This window comes from Hydra vulgaris, chromosome 10, assembly GCF_038396675.1.
Source record: "Hydra vulgaris chromosome 10, alternate assembly HydraT2T_AEP".
NCBI lineage: Eukaryota > Metazoa > Cnidaria > Hydrozoa > Anthoathecata > Hydridae > Hydra > Hydra vulgaris.
The window spans coordinates 32006815-32026282 of NC_088929.1; the positions used below are offsets into that span (position 1 = coordinate 32006815).

The 19468-nt window shown below is 27.5% G+C and overlaps 2 protein-coding genes across 4 annotated transcripts in view; one reads left to right on the top strand and one right to left on the bottom strand.

The window, feature by feature from the left end:
* The window catches only part of LOC100201326 (cell division control protein 45 homolog), a 47612-nt gene extending 38813 nt beyond the window's left edge, over positions 1–8799 (bottom strand). The window contains exons 1-4 of the mRNA XM_065807804.1: positions 8565–8799; positions 8429–8488; positions 4732–4824; positions 517–611 (exon numbers count right to left, since the gene is read on the bottom strand). Coding sequence (XP_065663876.1) covers positions 517–611; positions 4732–4824; positions 8429–8488; positions 8565–8615 — 299 coding nt within the window. The 5' untranslated portion in view covers positions 8616–8799. The remainder of the gene's footprint in view (positions 1–516; positions 612–4731; positions 4825–8428; positions 8489–8564) is intronic.
* A 10249-nt stretch (positions 8800–19048) lies between these two features.
* LOC100197997 (Fanconi anemia group J protein homolog) overlaps positions 19049–19468 on the top strand; it is a 95803-nt gene continuing 95383 nt past the window's right edge. For 2 of the 3 annotated variants that reach the window (XR_010641260.1, XM_065807806.1), the window contains exon 1: positions 19069–19350. Coding sequence is in view for 2 of the 3 variants with exons in the window: in XM_065807806.1 (XP_065663878.1) it covers positions 19201–19350 (150 nt within the window). In the remaining variant the exon portion in view is untranslated. Of the gene's footprint in view, positions 19351–19468 lie in introns of all 3 variants that reach the window. The other variant, XM_065807805.1, reaches the window with a different exon arrangement.

The window sequence follows — 19468 nt, forward strand, 5'->3', positions numbered from 1 at the left end:
TGAAAGAAAATTTTGTCATAAAAATTTAATACAAGGCATATTTTTTACTTTTTTATTCGCAAGCAAACAACAAATAAATTCCCAATATCGCAAAAATGCTGTATAAGATTTTTTCATGGCCAACACCCTGAATTATCTAACTTAGTAGAATCACCCAAATATTTAAACATTATAAAGTACACAAATATTACAGTGATATATCTTTAAAAAAAAGATGCAGGTGGAAAATTGTGAAACTAAAGCAAATATGAAAATTAGCATACGCAAAGAAATGATTTTATTTTATCAGAGCTTCTTTATACAATAAACTTCTAATAACAATTAGACAATCAAAAGATTTCAGATCATATGAAAGACTTTTTACTGACTTTAAATGTTTAATATTTTTAACAAACTATAATTATTTTTTATATTTTTAACAGGAATAACATTGATAGCAGATGAATTTATATTATCTTCTGTAAAAATATTTTAAATAACAAAAATAGTAAAATAAACTATAAAAACAATGCAAACCTATCAACAACATAAAACTTTGTATCTTCTTCTGCTTCCAGCATTGCTAATAAATCAATATTTCCTCCACAATTAATAAGAAAGAAATGCTTTATCTATGAAGAAAACAAATGATTGTCTTTTTCTTTGTACATAGGTGAGGGTGGCTATACACCCTGAACAAAAAAAACAGGCTATACACCCTGAACAAAAATCTAATTCAAAATTTATTAATTAAAATAAAAAGTAAAGTAAATATAATATAAAATACAAAAGGATTAGAATGATGTTTTCAGTAATCATGTAACTATCTACTATCCATAGCCAAAAATCTTGCTTCATTCGAAAAACATCTTTATTCACTCTGACTGCACTCCAGCTGAATAAGAAATTTTCAACAAACTTAACAACAAGTAAATTTTAATATCTATCTCAATCAGTCAATTAAACTTGCCATCTGTGGTGACTGAGTTTGCTGTATCAACATCAGTCAAAAGAGTCCTAATAAACAACACAGAGAATGCCGCAACTGAAAGGTTGTCTATAACACTAATAAACCAAAATTGGCTATCTAATACCAATTAGATAGCCAATTGATGATGGTTATTAAATTAAAATTTAATAACCATCATCAATTCTTCAACATCTAATAAAAAAGCGAATGTCTCTATACAATCCAGATCTTGCTCTCAAACAAATTCGATTAACCCAACTTTTTACTTGTAAAAAAGGGCTATATTGATGATCTCCTCTGCTTCTGTGAGACTTGGTTCAACATATATAGGCTAGTTTTAACAGATGTGACCTTTTTACCTGTCACTGACTTTATCCCAAGGAGGAGTCATTGTCTACACCAAAAAAATCTCAGTGGATTTGAATTCAATAAAGACAAACTATCTCTGGAACTGGTAGCAAACAGGTATGGGTTCAAATAAATATCAGTTCTGAATGTATTCTATTAGATTGCATTTAAGGCTGCTAAACTCTGAAGTTGTTATTAACAAAATCAGAAACTGTAAATTTGTCTTTAAATTCTAACTTCTCTTGGAAACCATATATTGAATAGGGTATATTATATTTGAGTCAAAATTATAACTTATTTGTCAATTTGCCTCTTTCCTAGTCGAGCAAAAAAAAATTCACTAAACTCCTCATTGTCAGAGACTTTAAATAATCTGATATCAAATAGAAAAGCTCAGGTGGGTACTCTACCAATATGAATCCACGGGCAAGCGCATTCCTTGAAATTATCCAAGACTGCTTATTTAGTCAGTTCGTTTAAGAACCAACATTAGCTAAAAATAATTTAACTTTGCATTAGGAAATGACCCAGCACATATCTATCGTTTAAAATTCAATTCTCCTCTTGGATCCACTAAAAATGAAGCACATGATGCGATGGTTTACTGGGACTTTTTAATCAACTATCATACAGACAGCTTTGATGAAATCTGAAAACATTTTAATTATAAACATACTGACTTTGAAAGCATGATAATCTATTTCAACATGACTAATTGGGTTCTGGAATTGGCTTTCTTATAACTATGTATTCACCATAAAAAAAATTTACAAAATTGGTTATCATAAAATGTAAATACACAGCTGGAGCAAGAAGAAGAAAAATTCAGTTTTATTGCCAAGCCCCTTGAAAAAATTTTTTTAAACCTCAGTTTTTCTTGAAATCAATTTTTTTGTTTTTATTTTTTTGTTAATGCATATTGAAAAATACTTTTTTGTTAAAGATTTTATTTTTAATTGTGATTGTAAATGTAAACATGTTTTTATATAATAATATATGTATCTAAAAGTAGCATTTTTAATGTAATAATAAAACAATATAAAAACTATTATCAATCCTAAATGAAGCCTTGATAGTCATATTTCAGGCCCTAGGAGAGGTCTTTTTTTTGTATGACTCGAGGGTTTGAGAATGCAATATTATTGTATGAGGAAGACTTAAAGAACAAAAAGAAAATTTTTATATACATTAAAATATACTTCAAAAAACTATATAAAGGGTTGTTCCATATTAAATCACCTAATTTATTAAAAGTGCCAGAGTACCACCTAAGATTTGCTTTAAATTTTGTCCACCCACAGACTTACAATCCCTAAAATTTGAACATGTGAGTTATAGTACAACAAAGTTGCTAAATAATGCAATAGTAGGAAAATTTTGGAAACTTTAATGTGCTGCAGTTTATTACATACAGAAAGTATTTTGCTCAGAACTATTAGTAAGTTTTGTTATTTATATAAATAAACATTAAATAATACAATTTGATTGCAATCAAATTGTGTTATTTAATGTTCAGAACTGTTTGCGTAAATATCAGATACGAATTAGAGTATTTTACAGTGATGTACAGCAATGTGATACTTATGTTTTAATTAAGAAAAACTTTGCCACACACCTTTATAAAACTTATTTAAAATCTTTGATTTGAATGGAAGCATCAGATTAAACACTTTTTAATGTTAAAAATTCTAAGTAACACTAGATAAATTTGTTAAAAACAATCTGATGTTAAACAATTAATTAGTTAATTAGATTAAACAAATTTTTAATAAAATTTATGTGTCTATCTTTGTTTCTATTAGTTATGGAGTTAAACCTAATTTTCATAGAACAGCCCTAACTATAACAGCTTGTGGCCCTCTGTATAATTAAAAAAGAGCTAGTTGTATCTAGGGTCACTCATTTTTATACCTTTCTATATCACTAACTATATTTTAAGTCATTATACCTATGTTAATACAAAGTAATTAGTATAGATGTGACCATATTAGTTACAACATTTTCAGACAAGTTCTTAGACAGTTTTTAGAAAAATTTGGGGCCTTTAATAAGATAATTAAAAAACCCCGCCCTAAAATCTTATTGTGAAAACATATCTTCTTAACTGGCTAAAAACTGTATCGTATCCTTTGAATCAAAACTTCAATCCCTTTATCTTTTAGACTTATTCTTCCTATCTGATTAGAAAATAGTATTTTGTCATAATCTTCATTTAAAACAACATAAAATAACACAACATTTCTCTGTCATTTTTAACTAATCTAAAAAGATTAAAAAAGAGAGTTAAATTATAATCTATAAAAACTTTTTAACTTTTTACTCTTTTCAGTATTATATAAATTATTATCTCTTATCAGTATGTATAAATTATATCACTATACTCATATTATATGCTTAAAACTAAACAAATAATATTATCATAATATTAACAGTATTATCTCTTATCAGTATGTATAAATTATATCATTATACTTATATTATATGCTAAAAACTAAACAAATAATATTCCAAAATCATATCAAATAAATTGTATTTGAAAATTTAAAGACCTATACTTAGAATTGAAAAAGACACTGATTATATCATTTAAGGAAAAACTGCTTATATTTATATTGGAGAAAATTATAAATACACACCTAAGTCATTAGGCTACTATTATGTCATAAGATAGAGTTTAGATCTTTAAACTTTTTTTTGGTGATTGTCTATATATAAAAACTCCACATTAAAAAGTTTCATAATTTATTTAAACTGGTTACTTATGCTACTTTTTATAGCTGCAAAATGAATTTATCATACTTTTTGATATTTTAACAGGCTGCTGCATATTTTAAATTAACTTTAAGTGAATAATTTTAATTTTTAACACAGGTAGTTACCCTAAGTATACTAAAGTGATAAAAAATCAGCACTGCACTGCCACATCAAAGTAACAAAAAATTATCTTGCCTGAAGGTATTAAACTGTAGCACATTATTGTTTCCAAAATTTTTTTTAATATTGTATTATTTAGCAACTTTGAGGTTTAATATCCCCAAATTTCTAGAAATCAGTCAAAAACATCTGCAAAAGGAGATTATTTGGGTGAAAAACTACTACTGTACAAAATTTTAGGTGACCACTTTTTTTATTTAAAAATATATGGTGCCTAAAAATCAATAAAATTTACTGTAAGCTCCAGATACTTAAACTTTTTCAATTTTGGCCAATATTGATTCAATCATAACCTTTAAACAGTTTAGTCAACCTGAAAGTTTTAAAGTCAAGATGAAATTTTTGGATTGAAGTTTTTCATAAAAACTGTAGGTTGTCAAAATTTGAAGCAAATTTGAAGTGCTATCTTGGGGACCATTAGGTGATTTGATATGGAATAACCCTATATATACATATCATAAGGTTGTAACAGTTTATCAAAACTAATTTATTAAACATACTTGATCTTTGTGTTCATTATATATAGTTTTTAGCTCATCTTTACCACTGACAGGTATGACAGTATATTGAGTGTTGTCTTGCTGAAGAAGTAACTAAACAAGAATAAAAAGTAGTTCAAATAACTTTTTTAATAATGAATATAAAGTGGTACGTATATTGAGTTAGCAAGATCTAAACCTATTTTCTCTATATACTTTAGAGATTTTTAAAGTTAAGTTTTTTTAAATCTTTGATCAGCAGGTAAATCAGAAAAGGCTTAGAAAAACTCTTTATTTTTGTTTATATTTTTAAGAATTATTAAGTTAACTTTAAATTTGATTAAGTTTATTTTTATAATTGAAACTTTTCACTTCAGATTTGTTTCAGTTTTTCTTGTTTTAGAGTTTTCCTGATTCTATATGAACCTTTAATTAAATGATTAAATAGACAAAATAAATCCTTTTATTTGATTGACAAATATAATGTTATCTCTACAGATAAAATACCACCAGATAAAAAAAAATTAATAAATGGAACTTAGTACTTATAATTATTTTTAAACACTTAAAATATATAAAACATTTCCGACACCAAGTACTTTTTGTTAGTATAATCTACAACTTGACAATAAAGTCTCTTGTAAATGTTTAATAGTATTCAGGCCCTTCCAATCCAATACAGTTGAATTGATTTTCATTAGGATAAACACCTTCATTAATTAAAATTAGAATAACTAGATTCATTCATTAAGATCAGATTTACCAGAAAAATATTTCCACACCATGACACTTGCTTTTTTTTATGTGTACACCTTATTTAATCACAACTTAAGCTAAAATTATTGACAAGGGAGTATGTTACATATACTTTTACCCTATATTTCATATATTATGCTAAAACTATATCCATTATTAAATCTTGGATTACGAGCATAAATTTGGGCACCCAAAGCAGTATAACAGTGTCAAAATCTAGATACATCAATGATCACTGTTTTATCGTCAGCACAGCGTACAGAGAATTTTCTCTTAATTTTAAACTTAATATAATATTATCAGATATAAACAAATTCAATTTTTTTTCATTAATACATAACACTTTACTCCAATGTTCACTACACTGTAAATGCTTTTTTGTTAATCATTGGTTGAACCATTTGGTTCTTTTTTGAAATCAAAGGCTTTCATTAGCATTTCTGTTAATACTAATTGTTGTCTTTGTAAGATTGTTTTCAACATAAACCTCTCTGTCTAAATTTCGTTTTACAGTTAACAAGATATTTATTGTAAGATATACTATTATAATCTACCACAGATAACTATTGTACATAGTGTGTTGCGCACACAAAATATTGTACATTGCGTGTTGCACAAACTATTTGGCAAAAATTTTAGCACTTAATAATGTTGACAACATTATTTCTAAATTATCTAACTATAAATTTAGTTTTTCTGGATCAACTCTGTATAGAAATTGTTTCAAAAATTCCTGTGTGCTTTTATCATGCTCAATCAAAAAATACAAACAAATAACATTTGTTGAATCACAAAAGGTTTTATTCAGTTTTATAATGATTTAAAATAAATAAAAAACACAAATCAATTTTTAAACTTTTTTATTAAAATATAATAACTTTTAAACTATGGTCATATATTTTTTTTAAATATATGACCATAGTTTAAAACTTATTTAAAAAAAAGAGTGCACTCTTTATTAAGAATGTTTTTATAACAGCTAAAAGATAGTTGAATTTTAAAATGTTATGCATTGAGGTACACTACAGTGTGCTGTTTTTTGCAAGTAAATAAGAAATATGCTATTTAATTATATATTTAAAATACGATAATATAGGACTTTCTAGTGTAAATTTCCTTCTCATATCTACAAGTAATTCAATAGCATATTGGCATAAATGTCTAAAGACTACCATATATAACTCATTAAAAAATTAAACACTCTCATAACTTGTGAGAAGAAATGAAAGTACTGCAAATAAAGATTTAACTTCAAAATGGTTTAATAGATTTAACATCAAGTAAATTTATTGTAGATAAAACTTGATTTCTTTATCAGCATCGGACCTCTTTGTCCTTTGTTTCAAAATTGTGAAATCACTAAAGTTTTTCTTTCACAAATTTTGGAATAGGGTTACCATATGCCCTGGTTTTACCAAAGAGAAAACAGTGCCTAACCTATAAAAATCAAGATTTTACTGTGTTCTCCTTCATAAAACCCAGAATCTGGTAGCCCTATTTTGGAATAAAATTTCCATCTACATCATTCCATTACCTACAAGAATAGGTATGCGTAGATCCGACCTTAAAAGAACCGTTTTCTTTTCAAATTTAGTACCACACTTTTTTCAGTATTTTTTAGAGTAGCATGATATGAACATGTTTTGCTGGGTTATTTTTTTAGAAATTTGTACCAATATAACTTTTTTTGTTGTAAAATTTTGCTTTTAATGAATTTATTGTTGTTTAAAACTTCCTTGTTGTTTGTGCATCAGGTATGTATTGAAAGAATGCTAAGACTTTTTTCTGATATATTCAGACATCAGCAATAACCTTTTTTCTTGCTACTGCCAAACTTCATGATAAAAAAGCACCCTCAGACAACTCCTAACTCATCTATTTTTGACTTGAGTTCCGCAATACACACGGATAATTGGGGGAGGGCATATCATAATAAACATTTGAACATTAATAATGTTTAAATGTATATTATAACATATATTATAAAATTGAATAGTATATATAAAAAATATAAAAGAAAATTTAAACTTTCAATAAAAATAAAAACTTTATTTAAAAAAAACCTAGAATTTGAATATATTAAAAGGTGTTATGGATACCCTTTTAACGCCCTGATATGTCTTTTATGTAACCTTGTTCTCCTTTAAAAGACCTTTCTTTTGATACTAAGTTTTTTGAATTTTGATAAGAACTGACAAAGTTATGACATTTTAAGTTAGGAAAAACTTAAAATTTGGTCATGGTTTGGTAAAAAAATTTGACACTTAAAACACTATAACTTTTTGTAGAATTGTTCGATTTTGATAATTTTTTCATCTTTAAAATACTATTTTCAAGGTCTTTCCAATGATATATTACAATCTAGTGTTTGATTAATTTAAAAACTTTGTCACATACCTAACAAGAAAAAAGAAAATAAAGTAAAAGCTTGTCTCACTCTACTTCATTTTGTTTTCACATTTTATTAAAAACAAAATAACACTGAATTAACTGTGAGTAAAAAAAAAGCTTTAGACAGACACTTAAAATTGTGATTTACTTTGTAAATAGCAAAAATTGCATATGTACTTCTAGAAACAAATTTTTGTTAAAAATTTGTTTTCAAAAAAAAAAGAGAATTATAGTATTTTTGGTTATCTTTGGCAACTAACTCGCTTTTTAGCATGCATACATAACTAATTGTCATGGATTATTGAAAAAAAAAATTGTTACAAAAAAAGTATGACCAGATTATTATAAGTATTTTTTATTATTTTAAATCATGTTTATTAATAATTGATACATGTAAAATGATAATTAAAAACATTTTCCATAAAAAATTTTGGGTCCTCCAATTTTAATGAATTTGTTCCTTAAAATTATATAATTTTCTAGTTCATTTAAAACTTCCTTATTTTTTAACAATATGTAATCGTGCAATTTTAGTATTAACTATAAGTGAACATTTATAAAATTACCTTACTTTAAGTATTTTGCATCCACATAATGCATCGACGTCTAATGCAACAATAATTAATACTCTCTAAAAAAACAACTTAGAATTTAATTTATGATAACAAGCCTATCAGAACAAAATCTTTCAATAAACTCATTGATACCTCCGAAGCTACAACATCGTAAATATCTTCCTTAATATTCTCTGTCAACATTTCATACACACTTCAGGTAGTTAAACCATTTTACTTTAAAATAAACTTCTCTATTCAAGTTTTGAAATAAAATTGTTACTGTTGCATGACCTGCTTTGTTTTTATTTGAATGCGCCATTACGCAAGGTTTCGCGGGAACATCTATATTTAGATTCCATTCTTTTTTGCGAACTGGCATAAATGCGAACTGGCATAAGTGCGCCGAAAGAATTTGTAAACATTGGATTAAGTGCAAAAAGCCAATTCGCTCTAATGCCAGTTCGCACTTATGCCAGTTTTGCTACTGCTTTGCGGTTATGTCAGTTCGCACTAATGCTGAGTCGCATTTATACCAGTTTTTACAACTACTTCGCACTCTTGCTAGTTCGCACTTATGCCAATTTGCAATTTTCAGTCTCCCGTTTTTGTGGATAGGCGATTTTTTTCCTAAGATTGTACTGATAGTAGTCCGATATTACTTCCCTAAGTAAATGCAGGACCGGCACAAACACGTATTTTTGGGGGTTGTGAGTAGAACAAAGTGTCGACTAATTTTTTTATAATCGTTAAATTTAATCATTCTAGTAAAGTAATGTTAATTACTAAAGAACCATATAAAATGAAGATTTGTAAAAATGATAAGTTAAAACTTCTTATTTATGACATCATATCTTTGTTAGTATTAGGAAACATCAAGTTTTGTTGTGAATCGACGTGCATTGTGGATCTGAAATAATTTATTATCAATTTTAGAAAGCCATAAGAGTTTTAATGGCTTTTTCAGTTTTATAGCAACAACCTTTGAAAATAATTAAATATAAAAAAAAACCTTAATAGGTAATAATAAAAAACTCTAAAAAAAAACAAGTTTTGGACCCCAAGATTTTTATGTGTTCCAAAAGCCCTGGATGATGTACCTATGTGTGCTGTTAACATTATTCCTAACATTTTGTATACAGATTTTATTAATCAGGCTCAAACTGCTTATCTTAATTTTGATAAATATGGAGTAGTACAAAATTTATAATCTCTGATAAACTTTTTTGTAAATGTCTCTTTGTACTGGTCGAAAAAAATATTATTATTCAAACGCAGAAAATAAATCGTATTTAACTATAATATTGTAGCGGTGTTCAAGGATTGTATTAATCCTATGGGCCTGGTATGTTATAAATGGAATTAAGTGATTAAGAAGATCAGATCATTTTTGTTGCGTACCAATGAATTTTCCAGACATGCTACTATATGCTTTATATCATACATACATATCGTACATATATATTTTCTTTTATAAATATTGTCAAGTATGCATACTAAACAAATACTATATTACATACACGAGTTACCAATTTTGTTCTCTTTCTTTTATGTTTTTGTTTATATTCAACTTAAGTTTAAAAATGATGTACAAAGTATCAATTTATACTAAGGTTATCATTTACTAAGGTAACTCAATTCTTTTTTTGCCAACTAGAATTTATTTAAAAGAATGGAAGGGGGTAGGGAGACCCCTTCCTCCCCCTACCCCCGCCCTTCTCCTACGCAACCTTCTATTTACGATCCTGATTTTTACGCTCCTACCTATGTACGTAAAAATACTTCCCCAGCACTTATTTACTACAAAATAAGTACTCACGAGAAAAGCTCTTCTAGGAAATTCTTTCCAATAATGATTTTTTGAATGTGAATTAGTGGCAAAGCAGTAAGTTTCTGAAATGTTTTACTTATATAAGTTTTACATATATAATATTTTAGAAGTGAATTTTTAAAAGGAGCTAAATTCAAGTATATCGATTTTTAGAAAATGACAAAAAAACTTGACTATTTATAGGCGCACAACAACAGAAAATGATTTTTTTTCAAGTGCGCACTGGATAAAGAATGATGCATTATAATAACCATGGGGCCCAAAAAGTTATAAGTCTAGAGTCTATTATTAAATCTTATTTTTTAGCCATTAAATTACCAGTTTAGCTCATCAAAATGTTAGTTAACGCTGCTACATTTTTTCTTTGTTGATGCTTTTTTTTATTTTATGATTAATATTTTTTATTTGTTTAGAACTGGAAACTAGGATCTGTTGTTAATTAGTATCTATTTTCATATTTATGTTTTGTTACTTATGACTTGAAATTATTGAATTGTTGTTGTTTTGAAACAATTTTTAAAAGATTTTTAGCTTTAATTACCTTTTCAATTATGTTAATTATTTACTGTTTATTATTTTCTGTTAATTATTTTCTGTTTTATTATGTTTAATTATTTTCTGTTTAAAACTGTTAAGTTAAACTTTTTATATGTTATAAAGCGTGCACATCACACTTCAAAGACAACGTATAAAAAAATTCACTTAACAGGTTTAAATAGAAAATAATGTAATTAAAATCACACGTGTGATTTTATTTTGTGCAAATTTTACCCTTTTAGACAATTCAGTCGGCAAATGTAGACCTTTTTGACAAGTGAGTCTGCAAATTTTAAAAAACAAAGACTTTTTTTTTAGTCGGCAAAAATGTTTATGGAACCCATATATATATATATATATATATATATATATATATATATATATATATATATATATATATATATATATATATATATATATATATATATATATATATATATATATATATATATATATATATATATATATATATATATATATATATATATATATATATATATATATATATATATCATTGTTTTTATACTTATTTAGGGGCATATTGTCAGTGTCCATCTTTTGGACCTGTATGTTCTTTAGAACATGTAATTTTAATCTTGTTCTAATAAACTTTATCTATCTCTATCTATCCATCTACCTATATATATATATATATATATATATATATATATATATATATATATACATATATATATATATATATATATATAAAGAGAGAGAGAGAGAGAGAGAGAGAGACGTTGAGCATTTAACCAGCACGAATAAAGCCGTTTTTCTTTACCAATGCCTCTTATCTTGCCAGAGCCTCTTTTTTTTACTTTGAGGTCATTAGTATGACTATCTTAGAAGACGTTAAGTAAAGGACTCAATAAGAGTGCAACACTCATCCATCAATAATAGCAATTGCAATAAAAATGAGCTGCAAACAATTGAGTGAATAAAAATATTTCTAAATATTATTATTCATGTGTATTCATACTGTAATTCGTACTTCCCTGTGCAATATTGCCATCATAAAGATAGCTGTGAATAAGTGAAAAACAAATCTCTAAGATAACTCTAGTATTAAAAATGGTTTTGTTTTATATAATGTACATTTCTCATTAAAAAATAATTTTCTCAAAACAAGAAATATTTTTCGTTTTTTGAAAACAAATTCCACCCCGCAATTTATTTTTTAAAATAAGAAATATATTTCTTGTTTTAAGTAAAAACATTTCTTAAACTATGAACAATTGATTTACAATTTTGCTATGTAGAAATAATTAACTTTTAATAGATTGGATCTGGAACTTCTGTAACAAGTTTTATCCAAAACCACTTATATGAACTTGACGGTTGATTTGCAGACTAGAATTTAGATTTATCTAAATTCAATGAAAGCCGAATAATTATAAACCATTCGTTTCTTTTTTATAATTTTTCATTAAACATTTTAAAAAGAGTTTTTATATCTTGGTGAGATTAAAATATATTTGAGTAGTCAGCAAAAAATATAAAATAAAATATTTTAGATATCTAAGTATCATATCCAGTGGCAAAAACGAACAGAAGACAAAAATAATTTCATGTTAGATAAACTTGTGTATTGCAGTAGCGAATGCAGGATTTTTTGGTGCTTCAGATATGAGGCTTTTAGGGAATGCGCGAACTCTAAACTTAAGTATGCTCTTGCTTACCCTTGTCAAATGAGAGTATTTCCTAAAAAATTGCAGTGATTGGAGTCTTGAAACAAAAAAAAACTAAAAAGTTTGCTTATCATACCCTGAATGCGAGGGGAAAGATATTTTTTTTTAGCATATTATACTAAACTTGACAGGTTTTAAGTTTTGTTTAATTATGGCTTAACGTTCAAAAGTTATGACTATGTCTAATTTCCGCCCAAAACGTAGGACTGTATACTTTTTTCATATGTAATGCGTTGTTTTTAGTTTATCAGGTATTTGTTAAAACCAAAGCAGCAAATTCAGTTTTTATAAATATACTCTAAAACAACACTTGCTAAATAAGAAGCTACAAATTTATTTTCTACAATCTCCCACCACGATCCTGTTAGTACCCCACTCAAAATTTTCCTCCGTTCAGTAACTTTTTAAGGTTTGTGTTCCGGAGTTAAAGCGTTGAAAGAAGTTTTTAACAACTAGCCATTAAAAAAATTTATAACCTCCGTGACTGCAGTGACTTCCTCGGTTTCGGGAAATTGAATTTACCAGTTTTTTACCAGTTCTGTTCAATTTCGTAATCTGGTAAAAATTGAGGACTACTCAAAAGAACTTTAAGGTTGAACTGGACTATAAAGACAGTAATCGTCTTTAAAATTAAAGTATTTGTAAATTAAATTGCGCTTGCGTATAATAACTTAGCACTTCTGAACGACCCTTATACGTGAATGTTAACCGGACATTATAACAAACGCATAGAATGAATTCAAGGTATTTATAAAACATTGAAATGCGCAAAAATTAATGACCTCATTTAAATTTACTTTGCTCCGATGCAAAATAATTCAATGAATTCTCGTTAACTCGAACAAACAAGGGACCAAGGAAAATGATTCGACTAAACGAATATTCGCAGTAAAACAAAATAAAACAATTGCTCTTGCTTTTAATGGACTATAGTGAACAGTTCGAGATAAAAAAAAAAAAGCAGCTAACTTTTAACAACTTGTTTAATGCGTATAAAGCATTAGCAAACTATTTTAAAAAAATAATGCGACAGCATCTTTTTTTTAAGAAATCTCTTGTTGCATTCATAACATTTTAAGGTTATGGAAGAAAATCGAAGAAAGTTTCTAAACATTTTAATATCATTAAAGTAAAGACAATCACATGATTGCCATGCGTATCACAAAGTTACTATATTGGCAGCATCAGATTTTATTACACGGTTAGCCTTAACTAAATTTAGGTTTTCTGAATTGTGCCCGAATTAATTTCAACGTTTTCTGAAAGAGTATATTTTACTGATCACTATGTATATAGTCCACCAAATCAGAAAACTCCTATTAAGTAATTATGGCATTTTAAAGATTTTTCGCGCCTTTTTTGTCTTTTACGACCATCTTTAATCCACCATTTTTTCTGCCACAAATTTAATTGCAAAAGACAATCATAAAACAAATTTTTTTTAAAAAAATGTTAAGAATCGGTAAATCACATCCTCAGACTATTTTAGATCATCAAAAGAACAGTATGTCTTTTCTGTGGTCGCAAATGTCGTATGAAAATAAACAGCCAAAGCCATATAATTTCTAAATTTTAGAGCTGTTTTTCGGATTATAACATTGCTGATGATCGATAACCTACTAGATTGTGTCCAAGGTTGGTATACTTAATGATATTTAACTAAATAAATATATATAAAAAGTATATATGTCATAAACGTAAAGCCCTTCTCATAACTGAAAAATTTGATACCTTGTTGAACTCAAAGAAATGAGATTTGATAAATGAATCAAATCTCATTTCGCTTGGTACTTATCTTTTAAAGGTGTAGAGGTATAGTTGAAAGAACGAATGTTGTTAATCTCGGGCAGAAAATTAATTTTGACATTGACTGGTCAAAGATGACTATCCCGGCTAAAACACGAAATGGGTAAAATGTTATTTTATTTGTATATTTGTTGTAAAGAAATATAAAATTATAATTTTTTATATAATTTCAGGAAACTAAAAATTTGCGGTTGTGAAATATGTAAAATCGCAAGAACGCAAGGAAGGATACCCAAGAAAAAATCTGGTATAAAGAGTTTTAAAACGGCAGCTATTTGTCCGCGGTGTAGTTCTTGTCTGACTAAAGTTAAAAGAGGATTGCATCATAAATGCAATGCAACAATGCTCATGTAGACGTTTTTATAACTTTGATTATTTGACTGTGAAAGGTTGTATACCATGCTCTATAGAAAACAAGTTCATAAATGTAATTGTTTTTTTTCAGAAATAACATATCAGCTGCATCCGGATATCAAGTTATTAGAAAAACCGTATTAATTTGCTTTACTAATAGAGAGATAAGTGAAAGAAATGTCAAGCATAATAAATCAAAAATGATAATTTTAATTTAAAAAAACATTTGTAAGCTTTTGAACCTATAACCTTTTTAACAATGTAAAGTTGTCGAAACCTTTTTCATACAGTCTCCATACTTTTGTAACTTATCTAGATATCAAGGAACAAATGGTTTCTCACTGAGAATACTCCAAAAACAACCAATTTTACTCACGAAAATCTTCTTTATATTCAGAATTCTCTTTCCTTAAGTAACCATCAAATGATAGAACTTCCTAATATGATAAGCATAAATATGGTAAAATCACAATACTAATACAAATTTAATTCTGCACAATAAAGTGATGCAATATTTGGAGTAAAACTTATTATATAAAAAATTAATAATTACAGAGTTGTTGAAAAAAGAAGAAACGCTGTAGAACCTGGACTGAAAGACTGCGTCTCTGATTTGAACAGTTATCTTCTCCCATTATTTACCGAAGAAAATACTCCTGGATCTTAAATGCGTTGATTCTAAGAATCAGTTGCTAAAAATTGCTGTTGACGGGGTAGTGGTTTTATCAAATTTTGTTTAAATATAGTTAATCTCAATAAAATTTTTAAAAATTACGGCAAAGTTGAAATAGATTACCTTAAAACAAAACCGGTAACATTTACAGGTCTTTATATAAAGATGGTCTAAAAAAAAATATTTAAAGATTCGTCAGTAAATGCTTTATTTCTTCTTCTGGTAGCTCCAGAAATCCCAGAAAGATATTTAAACATAAAAATATTATTTGAAAATTAAATCTTGAAAAAGTTGAGCATTGGGGTGTGCGACATAAAACTTAGTAAAATTCTGACAGGTATATCTCCAAGTAGCAGTTCAATTCATCCATGTTATGTATGTAAGTGGAATAGAAGAGAAACTTGGACAAATGCTCCATACAGAACTTTCGAGAGCTGTCAAAACAACTATACAAAATTCAAAAAATCTGGTTCAAAACCTAAGTGTGCACAACATTTTAAGAATTGTATAAACCCTGTATTAGTACATGGAAACCCCTCTGAATTTTTTGTAGATAGACTTGTTTTACCGGAGCTTCATATAATGGAGGGAATTGTCAACCATGAAATGGATAACATAGAGCGGATTTGGTCGGAAACGAATATGAAGAAGATTTACGAACAGTTGCAAATTATTAGGACTCGTCAGTATAGTGGAAAACTTAATGGAAATCTTCTCGAAAAATTCTTAGAAAGTGGGAAGTCTTTAATGATAAGCTGCCAATTAAACTAAAGTCTTTTGGAGAATGCTTAAGGTTGTTAAATTTAGTTGTTGAGTCTTGCTTTGGATGCGTACTTGATGAAAACTTTCAAACTAATATCGAAAATTTAAAAGCCTGCTATAAAAATTTGAGGTTGGAACATAGTATTACTTTAACACCAAAATTTCATATCCTGTTCAATCATGTATCTGAATTCTGTAAAACAAAAAAAATGGGCCTTGGAGTTTATTTGGAGCAATCAAGAGAATGTGTTCACTACCTCTTCAAAACTGCCTCGTGGAACCGGTACAAGGTGTCCGCAAATAATTCTAATTATGGGCATACTTTAGTAAGGGCATTAAGATCTTATAATGGAAAACATCTTGTTTCTCTTGGACATGTTGATCTATTGATATTTTTTAGTGTTGATCTGTTGATATTTTTGTTGATCTGTTGATCTGTTGATATTTTTTAGTGATTCAATTCAAGAAGAAATAGCTTTTAATTTTATATTTGTAAATAATCGATGATTTAAAACATTCCGATAATGTGATTATCCACTCTTAAACTATGTAATATAACACAATACCATATGTATTATTCATTTCCAATAAATTGTCTGTAACTTTTACAATAAAATTTTGAATAAAAACATGGCGGACCAAAAAATGGCGCAAAACACTTGCAAAAAAAGGCGCAAAATAAAAGACGCGAAAAAATCTTTAAAATGCCATAATTACTTAATAGGAGTTTTCTGATTTGGTGGACTATATACATAGTGATCAGTAAACAATACTCTTTCAGAAAACGTTAAAATTAATTTGGACACAATTCAGAAAAACTAAATTTAGTTAAGGCTAACTGTGATCAGAAAATATGAATGTCTGTATTCAGATGTACGTAATTTAGTTAACGAAGGAAGGCTTAAACAGGGTACAAAAAATAGAGGCAGATTAAAACCTATAATTAAATCTATAATATTTCTTGGTGATGGGATTCAATGATCAGTTTATCGTTGAAATAAATAAAAATTCTCTATTAATAATGATGGCAATTTTCGTAAGTTGCTTCGATTTCTAGTAAGAGCCGGAGACAATATTTTAAAAAGCCACTTAAATTACTGTAATTATAAAGCAGCTTACTTAAGTAAAAGTGTTCAAAATAAAATATTTTAACAATGTGCTGTATAAATTCAGGATATAATTAAAACAATAATTTTAAAAGAAAAATTTTAGAGCGTTATATTTGATGAAACAAAGGATACCAGTCATAGTTCTCAAATGACAATCAAAGGAAAGAGCTGTCCAACATAAATGCTAAAAATTTTCAAATAATGAATTTTTTTTCAGAACTTGAATTTTGGGAGCTGAAATGGAAAGGCGCAATCAAAAAGCAACAAGACCTACCCGACTTGAAAAATACAAGTAACTTGTATTTTTCAACATGGTAATGCCTTCCCTTTAATTAAATGTATTTTGCAATTGCTTTTCACCTTTCCAGTTAGCGTTGTTTCAGGAGAACGGAGTTTCTCGATTTCAAAAACAATTGGACAAATAAAATTAAATGGCTTAGCTATGATGAATATCATAGAGATTGCATTATAAATGTGGAAAAGATTATGGATAGATTTGCATCTTTAAAAAATTGAAAGCTTAATTTTATATTATATTTTGTTAAATTTTTTGTTAGGTTTTTATTAAAAGAATATATTTAAGAATTTTTTTTTTTTTGTACATGACAGAATAACTATTTATTAATATAGTTTAATTATGATTTGTTAATTATGCTTGTTACTATAAATGAAAATAAGATTTTTCTTACTTTTTATTGTATCACGGACCATTTTTAGTTGGATCTACCACTGTTTCATGACTCCCCCCAATACAGTGGCAGGTTTTGCATAGGGCATCTCGAGTTTGCCATTTCTAAAACATGACATTGAAACACTAAAAAAAATACAAAAGCGTGCAACAAAAATGGTTGCACTAGTAAAGCACCTACTTACGAATTTTGTAATTACAAACATGTTTTTCATTACAAAGTTCTGTATTTATTTTAAACGATAATAGAAAACTAGGTAACAACAGACCATTAATTTACACATAATTGCTTTACAAATTTGACCGCAATATTGGCAGAAAACAAAACAGAGACATTTTGTTTAAAAAAATATCTCTAATAATCATAATTTACACAGCCAACACGTTTTTGTCAGGTGTATCAAAACTACTGTGACTGTACGGTAACAAATATTCATAAATTACACTGACTTTGCAAACGGTAAGCGACTTTTTTTTATGTATAAAACCTACTCGCGCCGAGCCTACTTTTAAAGAAGCATCAAAATCTTCAGCAGTGACAAATGAAAAGCGTACATCTGTTCTTAATAGAGAAATAGATAACATCATATTTTCCTAACTTGTCTATACTCTACAAAATCGTAAATTTTAAATCGTAAATATACTTTTAAATAACCAAACCATTGCAATATTATTAATATTAAAAATTAATCTTTTATCATCGATACAATATTAATGATAATTTTAAACCAAAGTAAACTTAGCAAACTTAAAATGTAGATGTTTAGTGTCTTAGATTTGCTTAATATTTATGATAAAAGGCACACAAAAACATCGATAAAGTATATTTACCACAAGCTCGAATCTCGAAAAAATTTTTTCTTGGACCTCATGTGTCACCCCTAACCGCTGTCGCCCCCTACTCATTCTCCTGAACCCCCAGGACAATAAACCGCAATCCTTCAATGCCCCAAGAATAAAGTCCTGGATCCGCCACTGCTTGATTCATATCACAATTCCACTTGAGCAACATTTACTTAAGTGTTATGCTGATAAAAATAAAAGTGCAATTAAAAAACCTTAGAACTTTACTGCAGTATGTAGTATGGGACACGTCCGATACTACATCTCTACTGCAGTAGAGTCGGACTACTAGCAGTAGAATCGGACGTGTCCGTTACCACAACGCGGGAATTATACCTAAAATTTCACGCGGGAAAATAAAATAAACAAACCAACAAATTCACTTTCATTAATTGATGACCATAACATAAGTTGATGATGATGATAGTTAAAGATAAAAATGTAACAGACTTACTATAAAAATAAAATAAAATATTTTAAATAATAAAAATAAAAAATATGTCTAACCATTTAAAGAAAAAAAATATTGAAAAAGAAATCAATTTAAAAAGCGATATAGATGCAAATCATTATCAGTATTGCATAAGTGGTGTAAATGTCAAGTTCCCTGTCAAAGCTTATCCAACACAAATTTCTTTGATGTCTAAGGTATATTATATACTATATTTAATCATTAATTTCAAATTTTAGACGCATAGAAAATTGGGTATACATAAATAAAATATTTTTTTTACTCAATTTTAAATATTTATTTTTTTAACACTTA